At 31.8% G+C, this 18,422-nt stretch overlaps 1 protein-coding gene across 2 annotated transcripts; it reads right to left on the bottom strand.

The window, feature by feature from the left end:
* Positions 1 to 2,054: 2,054 nt before the first annotated feature.
* On the bottom strand, positions 2,055 to 10,204 carry LOC111695946 (uncharacterized). Of its 2 annotated transcripts, none has more exons than XM_023465423.1 (9): positions 10,137 to 10,204; positions 7,095 to 7,139; positions 6,085 to 6,133; positions 4,947 to 4,997; positions 4,389 to 4,466; positions 4,275 to 4,332; positions 3,923 to 3,965; positions 3,224 to 3,330; positions 2,055 to 2,229 (listed from the first exon to the last, which is right to left on the bottom strand). In XM_023465423.1, the coding sequence occupies exons 1-9, from the start codon at positions 10,152 to 10,154 to the stop codon at positions 2,115 to 2,117; spliced, it is 564 nt and encodes a 187-aa protein (XP_023321191.1). In that variant the 5' UTR covers positions 10,155 to 10,204; the 3' UTR covers positions 2,055 to 2,114. The 2 variants fall into 2 exon arrangements, with proteins under 2 accessions (XP_023321191.1, XP_023321193.1); XM_023465425.1 differs by having other exon boundaries at positions 2,156 to 2,219.
* Positions 10,205 to 18,422: the final 8,218 nt, after the last annotated feature.

The following is an 18,422-nucleotide window of genomic DNA, read 5'->3' as shown; positions in this document are numbered from 1 at the left end:
TAACCAAGGATATTAACCAAGGATATATTAACCAAGGATATATTGACCAAGGATATATTAACCAAGAATATTAACCAAGGATATTAACCAAGGATATTAACCAAAGATACATTAACCAAGGATATATTAACTAAGGATATATTGACCAAGGACATTAACCAAGGATATATTAATCAAGGATATATTAACCTAGGATATTAACCAAGGATATTAACCAAGGATATTAACCAAGGATATTAACAAGGATATATTAACCACGGATATTAACCAATGATATATTAACCAAGGATATATTAACCAAGGATATTAACCAAGGATATTAACCAAGGATATATTAACCAAGGATATTAATCAAGGATATATTAACCCTATCCCTGCTGGGGTACTTGAAAACCAGGATACGCTGGGGGGGGGGTCAATTTGACCCCCCCCCCTCTAAATCCCATGTTTAATGTCCAAATATGACAAATGATACATCATTGGAAAGCTCTTGTGCTCTACTTTTAGAATCTGCAAAAAAATTGCAAATTTGCAAAAATTGAATTTTTTATTGCAAAATCTAGTTATATAGTAAAAATGTTTGCAAAAAAAAATTGTCCAAAAAATGATATATTATACATTTTTGGAAAGCCATTGACTATGCTATTTCAAATATGCAAAATGTTTTGCAAAATTTAAAAAAACCTGATTTTTAATCAAGAAAAACTAAAAATTTTCTTTTGACAGGTTGTTTGCAAAAAATTTGCAATTTTTTTCGCAAAACTTGTGTAATCCGTGTCCTTTTGTCATAGGCTTTCCAAAAAGCTAAATTTTATCAAAATCTGACAATTAAGTGAAAGTGGGTCAAAACAAAGATTTAGTTTGTTACAGGAAAAAGCAGTCGTTCAGGCAGTGTGCCTGAGGACTCAGGCAGTTAGTATTAAAGCCCGGTATTAGGCCTAAAGGGAGGGCTTTGGGTAAGTAGGAAAAGTCAGAAAATTTCAACAGCCTCAGACCAATACTTTTTGAGTTATGTAAAAAAACTACCAGGGTGAGGGGTCAAATTGACCCCAGCAGGAATAGGGTTAACCAAGGATATATTAACCAAGGATATTAACCAAGGATATTAACCTAGGATATTAACTAGGATATATTAACCAAGGATATTAACCAAATCAACTTTTCAAAACGATTAGAAAATTGTTTTTTTGTTTTTTATTTTAAAGAGAAAAAAATCCTAGCTTTCTGAAAACGGAACTCAAAGCTATGCCCATCACTACCTATGTACAGACCTAACGGGAGGGTCTATTCGAACTTATTTTCAGAATGGGCACATTCCATGGAAACCATTTCACAAATGCATTACGATTCTTTCAATAAACAGTTAATCTTAAATTCATAAAGGAAATGAATCTTTGCAACAAAATCTTATTTTCTAATCTTTATATCTTCTTTACCAAATGTCGTAGACCTTAGATATTTCAAGCTATGCATTCTGTTAGATCAAATAGTCTAAGTTTGAAATATCAAAGGATTATGCTATTAGGTTGAAATGATCTAGAGGTTTAAAAATTCGAGTTTGTGGAAAAGACTTAATTCCTTTATAGTTTCAGAAATAACAGAAAAAATAAACTTTGTCGGATAAAGAATGAATGAGGTATTCTTATTTCACTTTCCGAAAGTTGATAATTTTCAATTGTGGTTCCTCTTGGTAAAGCAAGAGATTAAATGAAAATTAAACATTTCTCAAATCAGAAAAAAAGACTATGAAACATTATTCGTGTACGTGTATATAAGGTTTAAAAAGTACCGCTGTGAATCAGACATGCCACTCTTCTTGAAATGAAGGATCATTTAAAATTATGTGTTGCAGTAAAGTTAGGATTTCCATTATTTATAAATTAACTGCGGAATCCTAGTTGTGTACAGTTTCTTTAATGTGTCTGAGGAAAATTCTTGGCGTCTGAACCACACCTACTGACTTTCAGAATGGAAACAAGATTCAATTTTAGATCCGCCATCGTGCTCTAAACTTTCACAGAAGATAAAATACCTTTTATTGTAAACTAAAAACGTGTGATAAAAACTAACATTTTATTAACTGTTCATACGAAGAAAACATAATTTCTAACAAATTAATATTTGAATCTATATTGCTGGTTTACGGTTTGTTCTGTTTTCCGTTTTTGTGTTGAAACTTTTCTTAATACTCGTCCATTTCGAAGCAAACCAGGGTCTCCCTTAATTATTCTGAAAATGAAATAAATAAAAATTGATAAAATTATAAATATTCTTAAAGAACTATCCAATAAGCTTGACAACATTTAATTGTCAAAGCTTATCATGAAATGTATAAGACCGTAATTATCAATCGTAGTATATTTTAACCTTTAAAGGGACAGACCGGCTATGTAAGGTAGTTGAACTGAGTATGCAGTGTTCTGGAAAAATTCATTTGAGACATATATCGCTATTTAAAGATCTGTAAATCCTGAGTTTGAGCACAAAGTCGACATTAAAAATCGTACTTTTGGGTGGATACGTTTTACGAATTGTTTTTTAAATTTAGTAAATAACGACGACAAAAAATGTAAGCAAAATTCTAAAGTAAACTAATTAGTTGTTTAGGAACAGGTCGAGAAAATAAAAATTAATGTTATCATCGAGAATAAGTGATCTTATTCAATTATTAGTTTTTGTAATCTCTCAATTATTCACAAAGATTTTCTGCAAATTTTCTGGAATTTTTATATGAAATTACGACATTTGAAGAATTTGTAGAAATCTGCGAATAAAGTCATAGAAAATATGAAATTCAATATAATGATGAAAACGAAAAAATTGATTCTAGCATGGTTTTATTGACAAATTTCTTTTGAGAAATATGTTCCTAACCATCTAATTAGTTTACTGTATAATTTTTACTTTATTTTTTGTCGTCGTTATTTAATAATTAAAAAAAACGATTCTAAAAACGTACCCACTAAACTTCATGATTTTGAACGTCGACTATGCACTCAAACTCAGTAATTATATATATACATCGTGGAAACGTATTAGATGTCTCAAATGAATCCTAAAGAATTTGTCCACAACACTGCATTCTCAGTTTAACTAACTTACATAGCCGGTCTGTCCCTTTAATGAAAAATTATGGTCTGCCAAATTAACAGAGATTTACTTTTTAGCTAGTTTTATATTTTTCTCCAAGCATTCAATAAAAATATTCAAAGTGATGTTTTACCTTGGTCGGTAGCCATTTTGATCAGCTGTGAAGACGACAGTTCTAAGTATTCCATCTGTTCCTGTGTACGCCCAGCTACCTGATACACTGTACCCACCATTGGTCATCTTAATATGAATAATATTTAAATTCTGGAATTCGAAAAGTTGACAAATGTTTTGTAATTCAATTTAACAAAGTCTTTGCCACAAACTTAAGTTTTCTAATTCCTATATCATTGCAACCTGATTGCGTAAACCTTTGATATTTAAACCATTTGATCGAACAAAATTTAAAGTTTGAAATATCAAAGGTCTCTAGTGCTATCGGGTCACAAAGATAAAAAATTTGAGTTTGTGGCAAAAACTCTGTTTTTTTCTTCAGTTTTAGTAACACTCTATCATATAATGAATTTAAGTGTTATTCCTTTTTAATTAAATATTATACAAATTTTGTTTATGTATTCGTGTCATCTGTATTTCCCGTATTCATTACAAAGTAATGTCCCGGGAAACAGAAATTATATATAGATATTTTTAACAAAAAATGCCAGTGTTTTTGGTCTACTTCCAAATCCTTATATGTGATAATTGTTTTGAAGAGTACAAAATTGTTTTCATATATTACGCAATTACCCTCCACCTCTAAGATTTCGCGCCATTTTCTTCCCCCCCCCTCTCCACCCACCTCCAACCCCTCTACCCCCCCCCTGCTCCTCACCTGTCCTTCCTCCTCCCGCTTTTGTCCATCATCCAGTTCATATCTTTAATAAAAATAGAATTAAGATTTTTAAGATAAACAAAAACAAGTCTTAAACATGAACACTATCATGAACATGAACATGAACATATATAAAATAATAACTATTGTGGAATATGATCATAAACATAATTGGAAAATAACTTGACAAAGACAAGAATAAAAGAAATATGACAAGTACAAGAGCATGAACTTAACAAGAACATGAAAATAGATAAAACATCATGAAACAATCAATTCAACAAGAACAAGATTTAGGAAAGGGGAAAAAATTAGAAAAAAACTAAAATCTGGACCAGAATAAAAAAATTACCCAAAACTGTAAGAACCGTCTTTGTTAAATGTGTTTCTGTAACTAACTAACTGCCCTCCTAAAATATTTTAGTTTTTAATAAAAAATGTTGAAACAAATTTATTTTATTTTTACCTCCTGCAAATCCTGTTGGCTGGACTGGAACCGGTTTAACAGTTTGTTTTGACGGATTCCCGGGTCCTGAGGGGATTTCTAGAAAAAAAGAATTTGCACAATATTTTCTAATTAAAAATTGTTATTTTTTGCGAAGTCATTTAATGTTTGAAAAATGAAATTGGATTGTTATTTACAAAGAGTTTAAGGTTGCATCAAAGTCTCATCCTGTCCGGGAAACACTAGTACAAAACATTGAGAGAATTATTCTGTTTATCTTTTAAAAAAGTTCCCACATAGGTCAAAGAAAAATATTATTTATATCGGACCTAAAGTCAAACAATTGTCCCGGATTAATTTCATGACTGACATATCCATTTGTTAAGAATGTAAAATGAAGAGACATTTTGAATTGATTAAAATATATTCCAGAAAATGTTGAAACCAGATTGAACATGTATATTAAATATTTGGTTTACTGTCCTCATTTAAACACAAAACCTTTTGTGTACCAATGTAGATTAATTTGTCGAATAGATGTGCATTTTTAACAAATTTATAATTTCTACTTTTACTTACTAAAACTTTGAGAAACAAAGGCCGGAGCAGAAGCTACAGATTCCACTAATCCTTTAATTCCAGCAACGTCTCATAATCAAAATTGTAAAATATAGTGTTGTAAAAAATGTGATCCTCAAAATGAAGTATTTTTAAAATGTCGAACAGGAGCCGTCTTGTATATATTACGTAACTATAATTGTTTCTGACAGACACCTGTGCTGTGAAATCGGAAGCATTTTTTAACTTCCATATATAGGAACTTATTAACCAAGGACATATTAACNCCCCCCCCGCTCTTTAAATCTTTGATCCTTTACAGATTTTTGAGTGCAAAACTTTTTAAAGCCATTATTTTTCTCTCATGGGTATCAATTTTCATAAAACATGGACTTAGATATTATAATTTTATAATTGTATTTAGAATATAATGAATTACATATTTTTCATGAAACAATCTGATCTCCCAAGTTGCATCTCAGAATTCTGTTTTGATTATCAAAAGCATAAATAAATGTAAAATTTCATCACATTATACTTCAGTTCTAGAATTTCACAGTCATGCAATCAATGGCAGAAACTTAAGTTCTTTCAGAACATATTAACTCTATCCTGATTGGGCTATTTTGTCTGATAATAATATGATTCTTCCCCTAGAGATGAGATAGGAGAGTGTGATACAACCAAACTTTAAAAATAGACCTCTTACTTTAATGGTTTGGGTCCAAGAGAGGCTTTAAAAAAAGTACAACAGAAAAATGTTGAAAAAATATTTAATTTTACTTTTGACAAATATTAACATGTGGCACATGATATTACATAATAAACTTCCACTTGTTAGAGCGTTCTAGTTAAAATTAACACGAAAAAACCACTGGGTGGGGATAGGGTTAAGAATTTTTTGTTAAACCATATTTGCTGGACCCATCATTTGAAAAGTAAAGCACTGCAACCAATGCACTATTACTGGTCCAACTTTATGACCTCGTAGCTCCTCTAAATTTTATTTAATGTAATCTTATTAGAAAAGCAAATTTAATATTTATATGACCATGACCAAAAAATATAAAATTTCTATCTGACTTGCAATATACTTAAGATTGACGAGGAGGTTAGGATAAACAGATTTAGGATATTTTTTTCTAAAATAAGCTCGTTCCTGAGTCAATGGCCAGCAAATCCTCCTCACTGTAAATCTCACTGTTAACCTAAACAAATAGATTGAAAAAAAACTATTTAAATTTTTTTCTTTAGCGACAATCGATCTCTTTTTATTTCATCCTACTGGATCAACATTAAAAATTGTTTTATTAAATATTAGATATTTATTAGATATGTGAAACTATGAATTCTGTGAGATCAAATAATCTTAGTTTGAAATTTACACCATCAGGTTGCAAAGATAAAGGGATTTAAAAATTTAAATTTTTGGCAACGACTCAATTTTTTTTGTAATGTACAGGCTCAATAGATTTTTAATTAAATAAACATTATCCCATCCATTTTGAAGAAATTTTTTTTTCAAAAATATTTGTTCATATTGTGAAATTCATTTTAGTAGTTTTTGAAGCGGAACATAAAATTAAGAAATAAGACTAAATTAGTGTCAAGCTTTAAGTTTGATCCATTTTTTCAATGGCTTTCAACTCAAGACACTTATAAAATCGGAGGAATTTTGAAATATTCAAAACTGCTCAGATTTTTATGTTGATACGGAATGCCAAAAACTTGCAAAATGCATAATGATACAAAGTATGGTCAAAACACAATTACTTTCAATACCAATCCTTTGTAGGTAGCATATATGTATATCTCAGCAACTATTTAAATTTAACGATTTAGCTAATTTATCAAGTATCAAAGATGCATTTTATTAAAACCAGGCTTTCAGGGCCGGCGTTCGCGCCCATCTTCTATTTCAATTCTGAACATTTTTCACTTTGTAAAGTAAACACACAAAAAAGTTCGCGGATTTTATAAAAAGATTATGTGGATTTTCAACGAAAATCGAATTTTGTTGGAGGCAAATTCTTGAAATTTGATAATCCATAAACCTCTGGGAAATGTGTGGTCCCACAAAAAGTTTAGGCTCGATCGGTTCAGCCGTTTTGACGTTTAATGAATACAAATAAACAGAGAGACAGACAGACAAACAAGCAAAGTATATACCTGAGGAATAGCATAGAAGCAAGGACATGCCAAAACAAACACAATCTGGAAAACATTAAGATTAATATTTTTTAAAACACAAAAATCATTTAAAATCATTCCCAACGCCAATTCATATATTGAGGAAAACTATGTTATTTTCCACATAATTGATTAGATAAAGGTTTAAATGGTATCACTGTGAATCAATTATGTCCCCCTTTAGAGGTAAATGAAAAACCTTTGTATTTCTAACTTAAAAATACATTATCTTCATTTATGGTTAATTAGCTGCTCATGGGACTTGCGGATTTATGCAGCAGAAATAATGAAGAACTTGTTAGAATTAAACACTAATCAGATAAAGCCTACTGTTTTGAATCTGATAAGTTTCAGATTTTTAAATCTTTTTTTATTTCCCACATTTTCAAAATAAACTGCAAAACCGACGTTTAAAATTTGTTAAAATAACCAGATTTCTAGATTTAAACATCCAGGCACATACAGTGAGAACAAAAACACGGTAAACTAGGAAGACGACCTTTAGACTCAAAGGGAGTGTTCGCGAAAAATGAAAGAGGGAATAGGCTTACGGTGAAAAATAAGCGGTTTTGATCGCTACTAATCTTACTTCTATCTGTTGCGTCTATAAGGAGAAAATTGTTAAAAACGACGCATACCGAAGAACGTAGCGTCCATCATGCATATTCAGAAAGTTGCAACATTCAACTCGGATCATAAGATAATCAATTTTATTCCAAACAAATTATTATGATATTTCAACCAATAGTCATCGATAAGTTTTCGTCGCATTCGTATATATTTGATATTTCATAATATTTTTCTATTTTTCATGATCTGAGAGTTACTTTTGAAAACATTTATTCCTGTTTCGAGGATTTTTGATAATGAAGACGACGTTTTCATATTTTCCAGGAATATACGAATGCGTCGAAAAATAATTGATGATTAATGTTTGTTTTATATCTGAATGATTTGTTTGAAATTAAATTGATTATTTTACGATCCGAGTCGTTTTTAACAATTTTCTCCTTATAGATGCAACAGATAGAAGCAAGATTAGTAGCGATCGAAAGCTCTTATTTTTCGCCGTAAGATGAACATGGGACACAGCAGTTGTGCAGTCCGCAATCGACCAGTATACTAAATATGCTATTTATATGCAATATAGCAAAACTATTTTTTTTTGTAAAAACAACAATCAAACTTAATATTGTTTAAATGTCGTCTTCCTGTCATAGAATTTTCCGTATCTCACAGTACCAAACCTATGAAACCTATTGACTGATATCATTGTTATCTTTAATATTTAACATATATATATATATTTGAATAGTGGATCTTGAATACCGCTAATAAAGCATACAAAAGCATGGTATGAAGTGCGTAATAAACAGCTGGAATATTGCTTTGTATTTCAACCAGTCACGACTATACAGAGTTGCAAAGGATACAAACAAATAATCTCAATTTCAAAACAATTTGTAAATATAAAAAAAATATTCGCCTCCGCCAATTTGCAATATTCGCCTCCGCCAATTGCATAAAAATCTGAACCAAAAAATTGTAGATTATAACTTTTCATGATTTGGGGATTTTTGGGTGCAAGAGACATTTTTATGAAGTCTCCTCTAACATGTATGAATTCTGACAGAGGGGGGGGCATTCCGCAGTGCCCCCTTAGAAATTACATTTTCGATTTACGAAATTTTTTTTTACGATTTTTTTTTCTGATCAATCAAGTTCGAATCAGATAATGTCCATGGTTTAAGATTCTTTCAAAGTTTTTTTTTCATTTTCAAATGTGTCTTGGGAATTTCTTGCTTGCAGTACACAATGGAAAAATTATCAGGAAATGTTCAAGGGTACCGTTGTAAATCCTAAATTGCCATTTTTGCATCGAGGGTTACTTGAAATTACAGTTACAATTAAATGCTTAAAACCTCCTGGGATACTAAACGTACACGCATCTATTCTTGTTTACAAAGTCCGCCCATAAACTTAAATATTTCAAACTATGAAATATTTAGATTATATTTATAGATCAAATAGTCTAGATTAAAAAAGGTTTGTACCTTGTAATTTTCATGATTGAATCAAGAAGGGTGATGGGGTTTATATCGCGTAATTTTCATGATTGAACCAAGAAGGGTGGTGGGTTTTATATCGTGTAATTTTCATGATTGAACCAAGAAGGGTGGTGGGGTTTATATCGTGTAATTTTCATGATTGAATCAAGAAGGGTGGAGGGGTTTATATCGTGTAATTTTCATGATTGCATCAAGAAGGGTGATGGGGTTTATATCGTGTAATTTTCATGATTGAATCAAGAAGGGTGATGAGGTTTATATCGTGTAATTTTAATTATTTAATATTCTATACAGTTTTATGTTTGTCTTACTCTATCGCTTTAGGAATGCATCTATTAGCACTGCAGGATGTTATTAAAATAGCCATAATAATAAACGACCCACTACGTTCCTCATTCATTGACTTTTTATATCTGGAAAATGTTTTCTAATTATTTTTAAGTTGGCCCGCCAAACAAAAAAAGGAAATGTTCAAAAACAGCTTGTAGACGTATGTAGTCTAGCGTTTTTTTTGGATCCATTCTAAAAGCTAGGGAGGTTTCGTGTTTATAAACCCAAAATCCAAAAATTTTCTAATACATGACATTTTTGCCATTATATATTTGACTGTTTTCAAGTGACCAGTCATTTTACAGAGACTTTAGCGTAATTTTAATTGACCCTTCATGCAGACAAGGGAATGTCCGATATACAACGCTACCCATTAAACGCTTTGCCTGATGATCGAGGGCAGAGAATTCAGTGTGTTTATCTCAAAGTTGATGTTTAAAATGCCCAAAAACTGGAGTGTACGATAGCGTACGATGTGAACTCAACTGCACAGCTGACTTAACATATATTTCTCGAAAATCTCAAATATGCTGTGTTCAAAGCATTTTAAAAAGTTCAAATGCAATTGAAAATTTTCTGCGACTTTTAAAATAAATAAATATTATTAAAAATAACTGTTTACCAATATTTGGTGATGCATTGTAGAAATGCGATTTAGTTCATTGCTCACAGTTCATCATTTTTTTTTCTGAAAAATAAAATTGTCATTTATTTTTGCATCACTTATCATATAAAAACTTTACCTTCGAGTGGATACAAATGTATTTCTTAATTCAGAGTTAGCTTGTTTAGGGTTTAGTGTGTTTGTTTGTGTCCAATTGTCGTTAAACGGCTGAACCGAATTGTTTGTGGTACTGTAAACATTCTACTTTAAAAACTTGATTAAAAAATCTTGGACTTTTTAAATATGAAAACAGACAAATCTGCAAAATGTAAATCCATTTAGTAAAGCTCTTCGCTCATATATACAAACATATTTGTATTAGGGTTCAATGATGTGCAATTCTAATTTGATATCTGTACTAATAATATTACTATCTTAATTAGTTGTATATTGACCCAGCCGGGCTAGCCCGGTCAGTTTTCATTTTACCTGTTTATAAATAAATTAGTTGAATATCATTTGTTGATTAGAACGGACGTATACAGAGCCTTGAGTGTTGGCTAGAGATAGAGAGCCTTAAGATTTGGCTAGAGATTTAGTTAAATATGATCTCATTAGACTTTGAGTAAAGTAATCGTTAGAGAATTAGCGTCTAGATTTGTTACATGGATATACAGTATATTTAAATTTATAAGAAATATATATTGTGTTATCCCTTTGTACACATGGATATACAGCATATCTAAATGTATAATAAATGTATATTGTTTTATTCCTGTGCAATCTGCACATAGATGAATATAAGCTACAGCAGATCTAAATGTATAAGAAATGAATATTGTTATATCCTTGTCGTTTATGCATATCATGAACTGGACCTAGTTCTATTAAATGCATTTTTAGATAACTGCAGTATCAGATGCACTTCAGTACGTTTCAACGTGGTGTACCCCCTGCACCCTTCACCCATTCTGCACCATACAGCCATTCTGCACTATACACTCATTCTGCACCCTACACCCATTCTGCACCCTACACCCGTTCTGCACCCTAAACCCGTTCTGCACCCTACACCCGTTCTGAACCCTACGCCCATTCTGCACCCTACACCCATTCTGCACCCTACGCCCATTCTGCACCCTACGCCCATTCTGCACCCTACGCCCATTCTGCACCACCAATTCATATTCTCAAAGGGACTGTAATTGTATTTTCAAATGTCTCTCAAATTAAAATAGTTGCATGTTCAATTCACAACTGTAACTGGTTTTCAAGTACCCCAGCGGGGATAGGGTTAAGATTTTTAACTTTCATTCATAGGCCTTTACTTTTAATTGGACAGTCATATGTTATGAAACTATCTTATATCTAAACTAATATTTCTTTTTAAAAGTCAACTTATCAATTTTTATAATTTGTCTTAAAATGGCTTAAAAAAGAAACCAATTTAAAATTGCAGGGAATCGGAAATGTTTAGGAAATGCAGACTAAACAAATTCCGTACAGGCGTCTCAGAAGTCTTATTTGTGAGTAATCTTGTATTAACCTAGTTAAGAATTTTGTTTAAAATGGAAATATTTGTTCAATGTGCAAAGTCCAAATTTTTTCTGAAATTGGTTTTTAAGCACTCACGGTTGCCCCCCCCCCCTGTTTTTTTATTTAACAAAAAAAACACCTTATACTAGATCGTTCTTCATTTTTAATTATACAGCTGGTTGTGAACAAATTATGCAAAAACTATTTTTTTATGCGAAGGGTAGGGTGGAGTACGGTCAACCAGCTGGTCTGTGTTTAAAAAAAATCAATAACAGTAAATAACTTTTTTATTAATTAAGCTACAGATCTGAAATCGGGAAAGGTATAACTCAGTTTTTGTTTTGTTTTTAAGAGATTTTTAGTTTTTGGATTAACGTTTAAAACGATCATTTTTCGTTTAACACCAGAAACAGGAAGAAAAATTATCGTTAATATTTACGATAACAAAATTCCCAAACCGATTTTTTTGCTTCACATCGTTAACAAAAATTTGAAAACAATTTCGGAAAAAAATTATATTTCTGTGGTCATTTTTGGACGGGGTAGACGGGGGGGGGGGATAAAATCTTTATTAGAACCTGTCAATGACCATGCATAAACTGTTAAGGATATGAATGGTTGTCTCTAGTATAAATTAACATGTTAAATAATAGTTCTCTGTTAAGAAAACCAAATATAGGTTGTATATACTATATACAGGATCTCCCACATTGTTCAAACCTCTTTTGGGAAAAACCAGACAAATTTTAAAAGGAATATTTAAGACTCATTGAATAAATTACATGCATCAAATACACGGTCTAAGGGTCTGTTTTAGTCTTTTATTATAGCATTCAAATTTGGAGATTTTCCAATATGATATTTATGAAGTGTGTGTACTGTGTATACTCTGTATTGTGTAATCATATCTCACCTCCCTCAACCCTGTAATTTAAAGATGCTTCTTGCTGTATCTACATTTATAAATAAAGTAATAATCTCTGTTTGAGTGTCTGTAGACTGTCCATCCGGCTCATTTCATGTACAGGGCCGAATTTGAAACAACAAGACCACGCTGTACACTGTACAGTACACATACAGATTTTAAGGCAAAACAGGACAGTTCACCAAATTAATCATCCCCTTCTAGTGAAATTTATGTGCCCATGCCCGATTTGCCTCCAGTTTTAATTGAGGAACTCGTTAGAACGACGGAAATGTTCTTAGCTTAGCTTAAATTAACCTAGAAATCGTCAAACTTTAAGAGTTTTTAGTCGTCTTTACATTCTCATCCTTTGAGGGGTACTCTATATTCGTTCATCATCGTTCTATAGAATTTTCCAGGACTCCCTTTAAGGCCTATACTAATTACTAATTAACATCCTAAACTGTAGATGCAGGAACTGGTATCAACAATATCTAGTAATTAAAGAACTATACGATCAATAATAAACATCACTATCCTGCAACCATGGTAATAAACTAATCATCAGTAATTAGCAATGCTTCCCGCCCTTTTTACATTAGTGTCAACAAGATTGAACGTAAACATTCATTCTTTAATGCATGGTTATTTTGAAAATATATTTTTTGTATAAACTTACGTTATTACAAGATTGAACGTAAACATTCATTCTTTAATGCATGGTTATTTTGAAAATATATTTTTTGTATAAACTTACGTTATTACAAGATTGAACGTAAACATTCATTCTTTAATGCATGGTTATTTTGAAAATATATTTTTTGTATAAACTTACGTTATTAATATTCGTTGCGCCAAGTTCAACAGTGCAGAGAAGTTTGTTAAATAGATGTCCGCCTAAAGAACTCCCCATTGAAGGTACTGCTTAAAGTGTTTAAACATATATATTCACGATGGTACCCTTAAAAGCTTTGTCTGAACAAGAATAAATGAAATAATAATTTTGGTATCTCCATAAAATGTCTTTCTGCTGCTGAAACAGTTAAGGAAATCGTTAGAATTAAACACTTGAAAAGCTGGAAAAACGACGATATCTTCCACATTAGGGTTTCATAATCATATTTTAAAATTAAATCCTACCATCGTGGATATCGAATATATGTAATGTAAGTTAGGTCATTGTCATCCAAAAGTTTTGAACTTTAATTTTTATTTCAAACATTGCACTTTGTGATACTTTATTAGCACCACGGTCCACGATATAAAGAAGTATAAAATAATATGTCTAGGGTGGGGGCTTAACATTTTTGAAGGGGCTCGTTAATAATCATTCTCTGCTGCAGGAACTAAATGTCTCAGCAAATCATGATTTTCTATTTTCCAGAAGGGGGGTCTTAGCCTCCATAGTTCTCCTAGTCCTGCATTCACCCGGCCACAATACCGAATGAACTTTTTTATTGCTAATATTCGATTCGCTTGTTCAGCGCTATAGTTTATAATACATTTTTAATAACGTCGCAGTTTTTAATCGATTATGAGACATAAATATTTGATATAAACCTGTTAATTTTTCAGTAATATATAGAATAGTCATAGTTTAACGATCATCTCAGTCGCTTCACAAATCTGAGTTCTACGACGTTGCTTTCCTGCGCGTTAAGGTCTCTGCGCCACTACAGTCACCGGTCTACTGAAACTAGGACGGAACTATGGGTGAACATTAGATAGCAGGGTTCACAGTTCAACATAAAAAAAGGGACTGTAAGCGTAATTTTAAGTGACATTAAATTCCACATTTCTACTGCTGGAAAATATGAATGCAGGAATCAACAAACAAAAAAAATTATAAAAATGACAATAAATGCCATATTATTGATCAGATAAAAGATTCAATGCTACCATAGAGAATCTGGAATGGTGCATCACTGAAAACTACGCTTACAGTCCCTTTAAACAAAAACAAACCCTGACAATTCGTTAGCAATGTCGAACATGCTGGAAGCATTTCGAAATCGCGAACTCACAATTTGTGAGGTATTATTAATACTCTGTTATTATTTGCAAACCAGATTTTGATAGTTCGCAATTGAAAATAAGTTTTTAAACAGCTTAGGCTGAAATATCTTCTTAGAGCACTGGATTTACAGTTACTAGCTGATCAGATTATATCAAGCTATACACTATACACCTAGGTTCAATCATTTTTAAATAACCATAAAATTCTAAAACATTAGATGATAAGCTGTTTTATACTAAACATAAACATTACACAATTTACAGGGTGTCCCATAAAAATTTACAGGAAAACGACGACTTATTAAGGTAGTAGTTGATCTTTAAATTAATTTACGATATTCATTTATAAACCTAATTTTAGAAGTAAAATTTTAGAGTTAATAAATACAAAAATACCCCTTTTATTTTCAAAAGTGGTTGGCTTTTTGTGCTTTCAACATTACAAGAGATATGAAATATTTTGTTCAGATTTCGAGATTTTTTTTTATAATTGAAATCTGAACGAAATTCTTAATATCTCCGGTAATATTGACAGCACACCAAAATCCGGCCACATTTTGTAAATGCCAGAACTATGAAAACTTTGTGATTGTTGTTTAAAAATTCAAGTAAATCAAAAAACGAATGCCGCAAACAATTTCAAAGATGAAAGGCAATCTTCAAGTCGTCTTTCTACAATCAAGTTTTGTGAAACGACACCCAATTCCTAAACAGTAAATATGGTTCAAATTTTTGAAAATACAATCATAATTCCTTTTATATCTTTACCTATTTTTATGTCCATCTAGCTTTTTATTTTCTATTTATCAACCTATTATATCATTGATATATTCATATAAATTCATACATTCATGTATATATCTATATATCTATATAAATGCATACATCCTGTATATATCTATCTATCTATATATTTGAGTCCAAATGGCTAAACCCAATTCTCGTAGATTGGTTGAATTCAACGCCTTGATAAACCTAAGCTTAAAGTCAAACCATTCAAACAATCTTATTTTGGAGGGGAGGGAACGAATCGAAGATATACAGACTCATTTTACTAATTTGCATTGTTCCTCTTAATAACAGTTTTCGCAATAAAAAAAAGAAATGGATAAAAGTGTCCAGAACTATAACAAGGTGCATAGGGGTGATGAAAAAAATCAATACTTTTTAAGATGCTAAGAACGTATCTCCTGAAGGGGGAAGTGTGACAATATAGCAAAAATATCAGAATATCAAATGCTAAACAGTCTAAATATATGCCTGGTATAAATATATTGTTATACAAGAATATTTATCTTCCTTTGTCTTCTTAATAAACCCTGAAGCATTTAATCATGATTATACAGTATACAGGGTGTTTCGGTAAACATGAAATTTAATGCTTGTTTTAATTTTTGATAATAATCTAATGACACAATTTATAGTTTCTTTAGTCTGTTTGTAACTGTACAACTTGCCTTGTTGCCTTAAAGTCGGTCCGATACTTCAAAATGAAAAAGTGTGTATTAAAAAAGGTTGCACGATTGTACCCTAAAAAGGGTCAACGTTACAAAAATACTTTTCAGTTTTGCAATTTTTTTCTATCCACTTCAATTTGTCAATTTTTGTGGTGTCTCTCGATTGTGAGGTTTAGTGGAACACCCTGTACTTTATAACGGATTCTGGGGATATCAAGGAATTTAAATTGCCTCAAACTTTGAATTATATTAACAATAAACATGGGAAATAATTCAAACTCGTCTTTATCAAGAATCAGCCTTGCAATTTCCAATTTCAAAAGTCGTAATATAATTATGTCTGCATGAGTTTAATTTAAGCAAACATCAGAAGGTTGTATGTTGTGTCTGTAATGACTCTGAAAGATAAATATTGAAGACGGACAAGTTTGATTTGTTTGTAAACAAGAATTTTCTTATTTTACAGAAAAGGCAGAGTGGGATTCATGTTGTGTTCAATGCCCCGGAAAATTCCAAAACAGAGAGAGGGGGATTGAATTTGTAGATCCAGAAAAATTATATCTGTGGGATGGCTGCGTAGAGACTGGCAGCTGGGGGGGTCTTAAATGTAAGACATGTGGCCGCAGCGCTCGGCCCCCTAGCCTGTCCTAGCCGTAGCGCTCGGCCCATGAAATTAACCTAACCTAACCCTAAATAAATACTAATTTAATTATTTTTCTGGATCTACAAAATTCAATCCCCCTCTCTCTGTTTTGGAATTTTCCGGGGCATTGAACACAACATGAATCCCGCTTCCCCAACCGAAAACGACAGTGCTGAGTGCGTTTGCAATAGAAATCAAAACATAAAAAAACAAAATGTTATACTCTAGCAGACGAAAATCCTTCGTATTGCAAAGTTTTCAAAAGATATCACTATACCAGCTCAAACATCTTTTAAAAAACCATCTTAAAATCTTAAAATCAATTTCCATATAAATTGGAACACCCTGTGCATTGGGTCGAAACCACAAAACTTAAATTTGAAGAATAAAACTTAAAAGACAGCTGTGGATTTTTTTGTCAGAGCAAAATTAGAGATTGGTGAAAATTAACAAAAATAATTCAGAACATTTGGTAATACAAGTTAAATATTTAAAGAATAAAAGACAGCTGCGGATTTGGTCATACAAATGGTAGTATTAGAAGAAAATTTCTTTCTCATGAGAAAGATTTCTACGAATGATCTGACTACTCTCCTCACACTCTAATTTTATAATCCTTAAATCTTTGCAACCTGATGACGAATTATTTGGTTAGATTAATTAGTTAAAGTTTGAAATATAAGCTGGTAAAATTAGAGTTTAAGGGACTAAATAAAGTATTAATTTCCTTTCTGCAAAAACATGCTGCCCCCCTGCCGCCAAACCTCTCCCACCACCTCTTTAAATAATATCAATATCCCCCCTCACTAAATTCCCTCCCTCTCCCCTCACTATATCCCCTGCCTCCCTATAAACCTATAAACCTATAAACCTAAAACAAGAAAGTTTAACCCTATTCCTGCTGGGGGGGGGGGGTCATTTTGCCCCCCCCTTGTAGTTTTTTTTTACATAACTCAAAAAGTATTAGTCTGAGGCTGTTGAAATTTTCTGACTTTTCTTACATACCCAAAGCCCTCCCTTTAGGCCTAAAACCGGGCTGTAATACTAACTGCCTGAGTCCTCATGCACACTGCCTGAATGACTGCTTTTGCTAGTAACAAACTAAATCTTTGTTTTGACCCACTTTCACTTGTCAGATTTTGATAAAATTTAGCTTTTTTGGAAAGCCTATGACATAAGGAAACGGATTACGCAAGTTTTGCGAAAAAAATTGCAAATTTTTTGCAAACAACCTGTCAAAGGAAATTTGCACATTTTTAGTTTTTCTTGATTAAAAATCAGGTTATTTAAAATTTTGCAAAAATTTTTGCATATTTGAAATGGCATGGTCAAGGGCTTTTCAAAAATGTATAATTTTTCTTTTTTTGGACAAATTTTTTTTGCAAACATTTTTACTATAAAACTGGATTTTGCGATAAAAAATTCAATTTTCGCAAATTTGCAATTTTTTTTGCAGATTCTAAAAGTAGAGCACAAGAGCTTTCTAATGATGTATCATTTGTCATATTTGGACATAAAACATGGGATTTAGAGGGGGGGGGGGTCAAATTGACCCCCCCCAGCGTATCCTGGTTTTCATGTACCCCAGCTGGGATAGGGTTAAAGATGAAAAGCGAAAATCTTATGTTAAATTGGTCAAACTGTGATGGAACGTACTGACAGCTTGCTGGGATACGGGCCGAACTGTAATATCAGTGTGCTCGGGCCTGTTTTAATCATATCTATAATCTGATGCATATTTTGTGTCG

Source organism: Eurytemora carolleeae, unplaced genomic scaffold (assembly GCF_000591075.1).
Source record: "Eurytemora carolleeae unplaced genomic scaffold, Eaff_2.0 scaffold96, whole genome shotgun sequence".
NCBI lineage: Eukaryota > Metazoa > Arthropoda > Copepoda > Calanoida > Temoridae > Eurytemora > Eurytemora carolleeae.
Note: the sequence above shows the minus strand (reverse complement) of the source record. Positions and strands in the feature narration are given on the sequence as shown.

Excerpts from the sequence above, each read along its gene's own strand:
- LOC111695946 (XM_023465423.1), bottom strand. Across the intron at positions 4,467-4,946 it reads CTTTGTTTCTCAAAGTTTTA|AAATCCCCTCAGGACCCGGG; the intron begins GTAAGTAAAAGT and ends CTTTTTTTCTAG. Across the intron at positions 4,333-4,388 it reads GCCAACAGGATTTGCAGGAG|GAGGGCAGTTAGTTAGTTAC; the intron begins GTAAAAATAAAA and ends AAAATATTTTAG.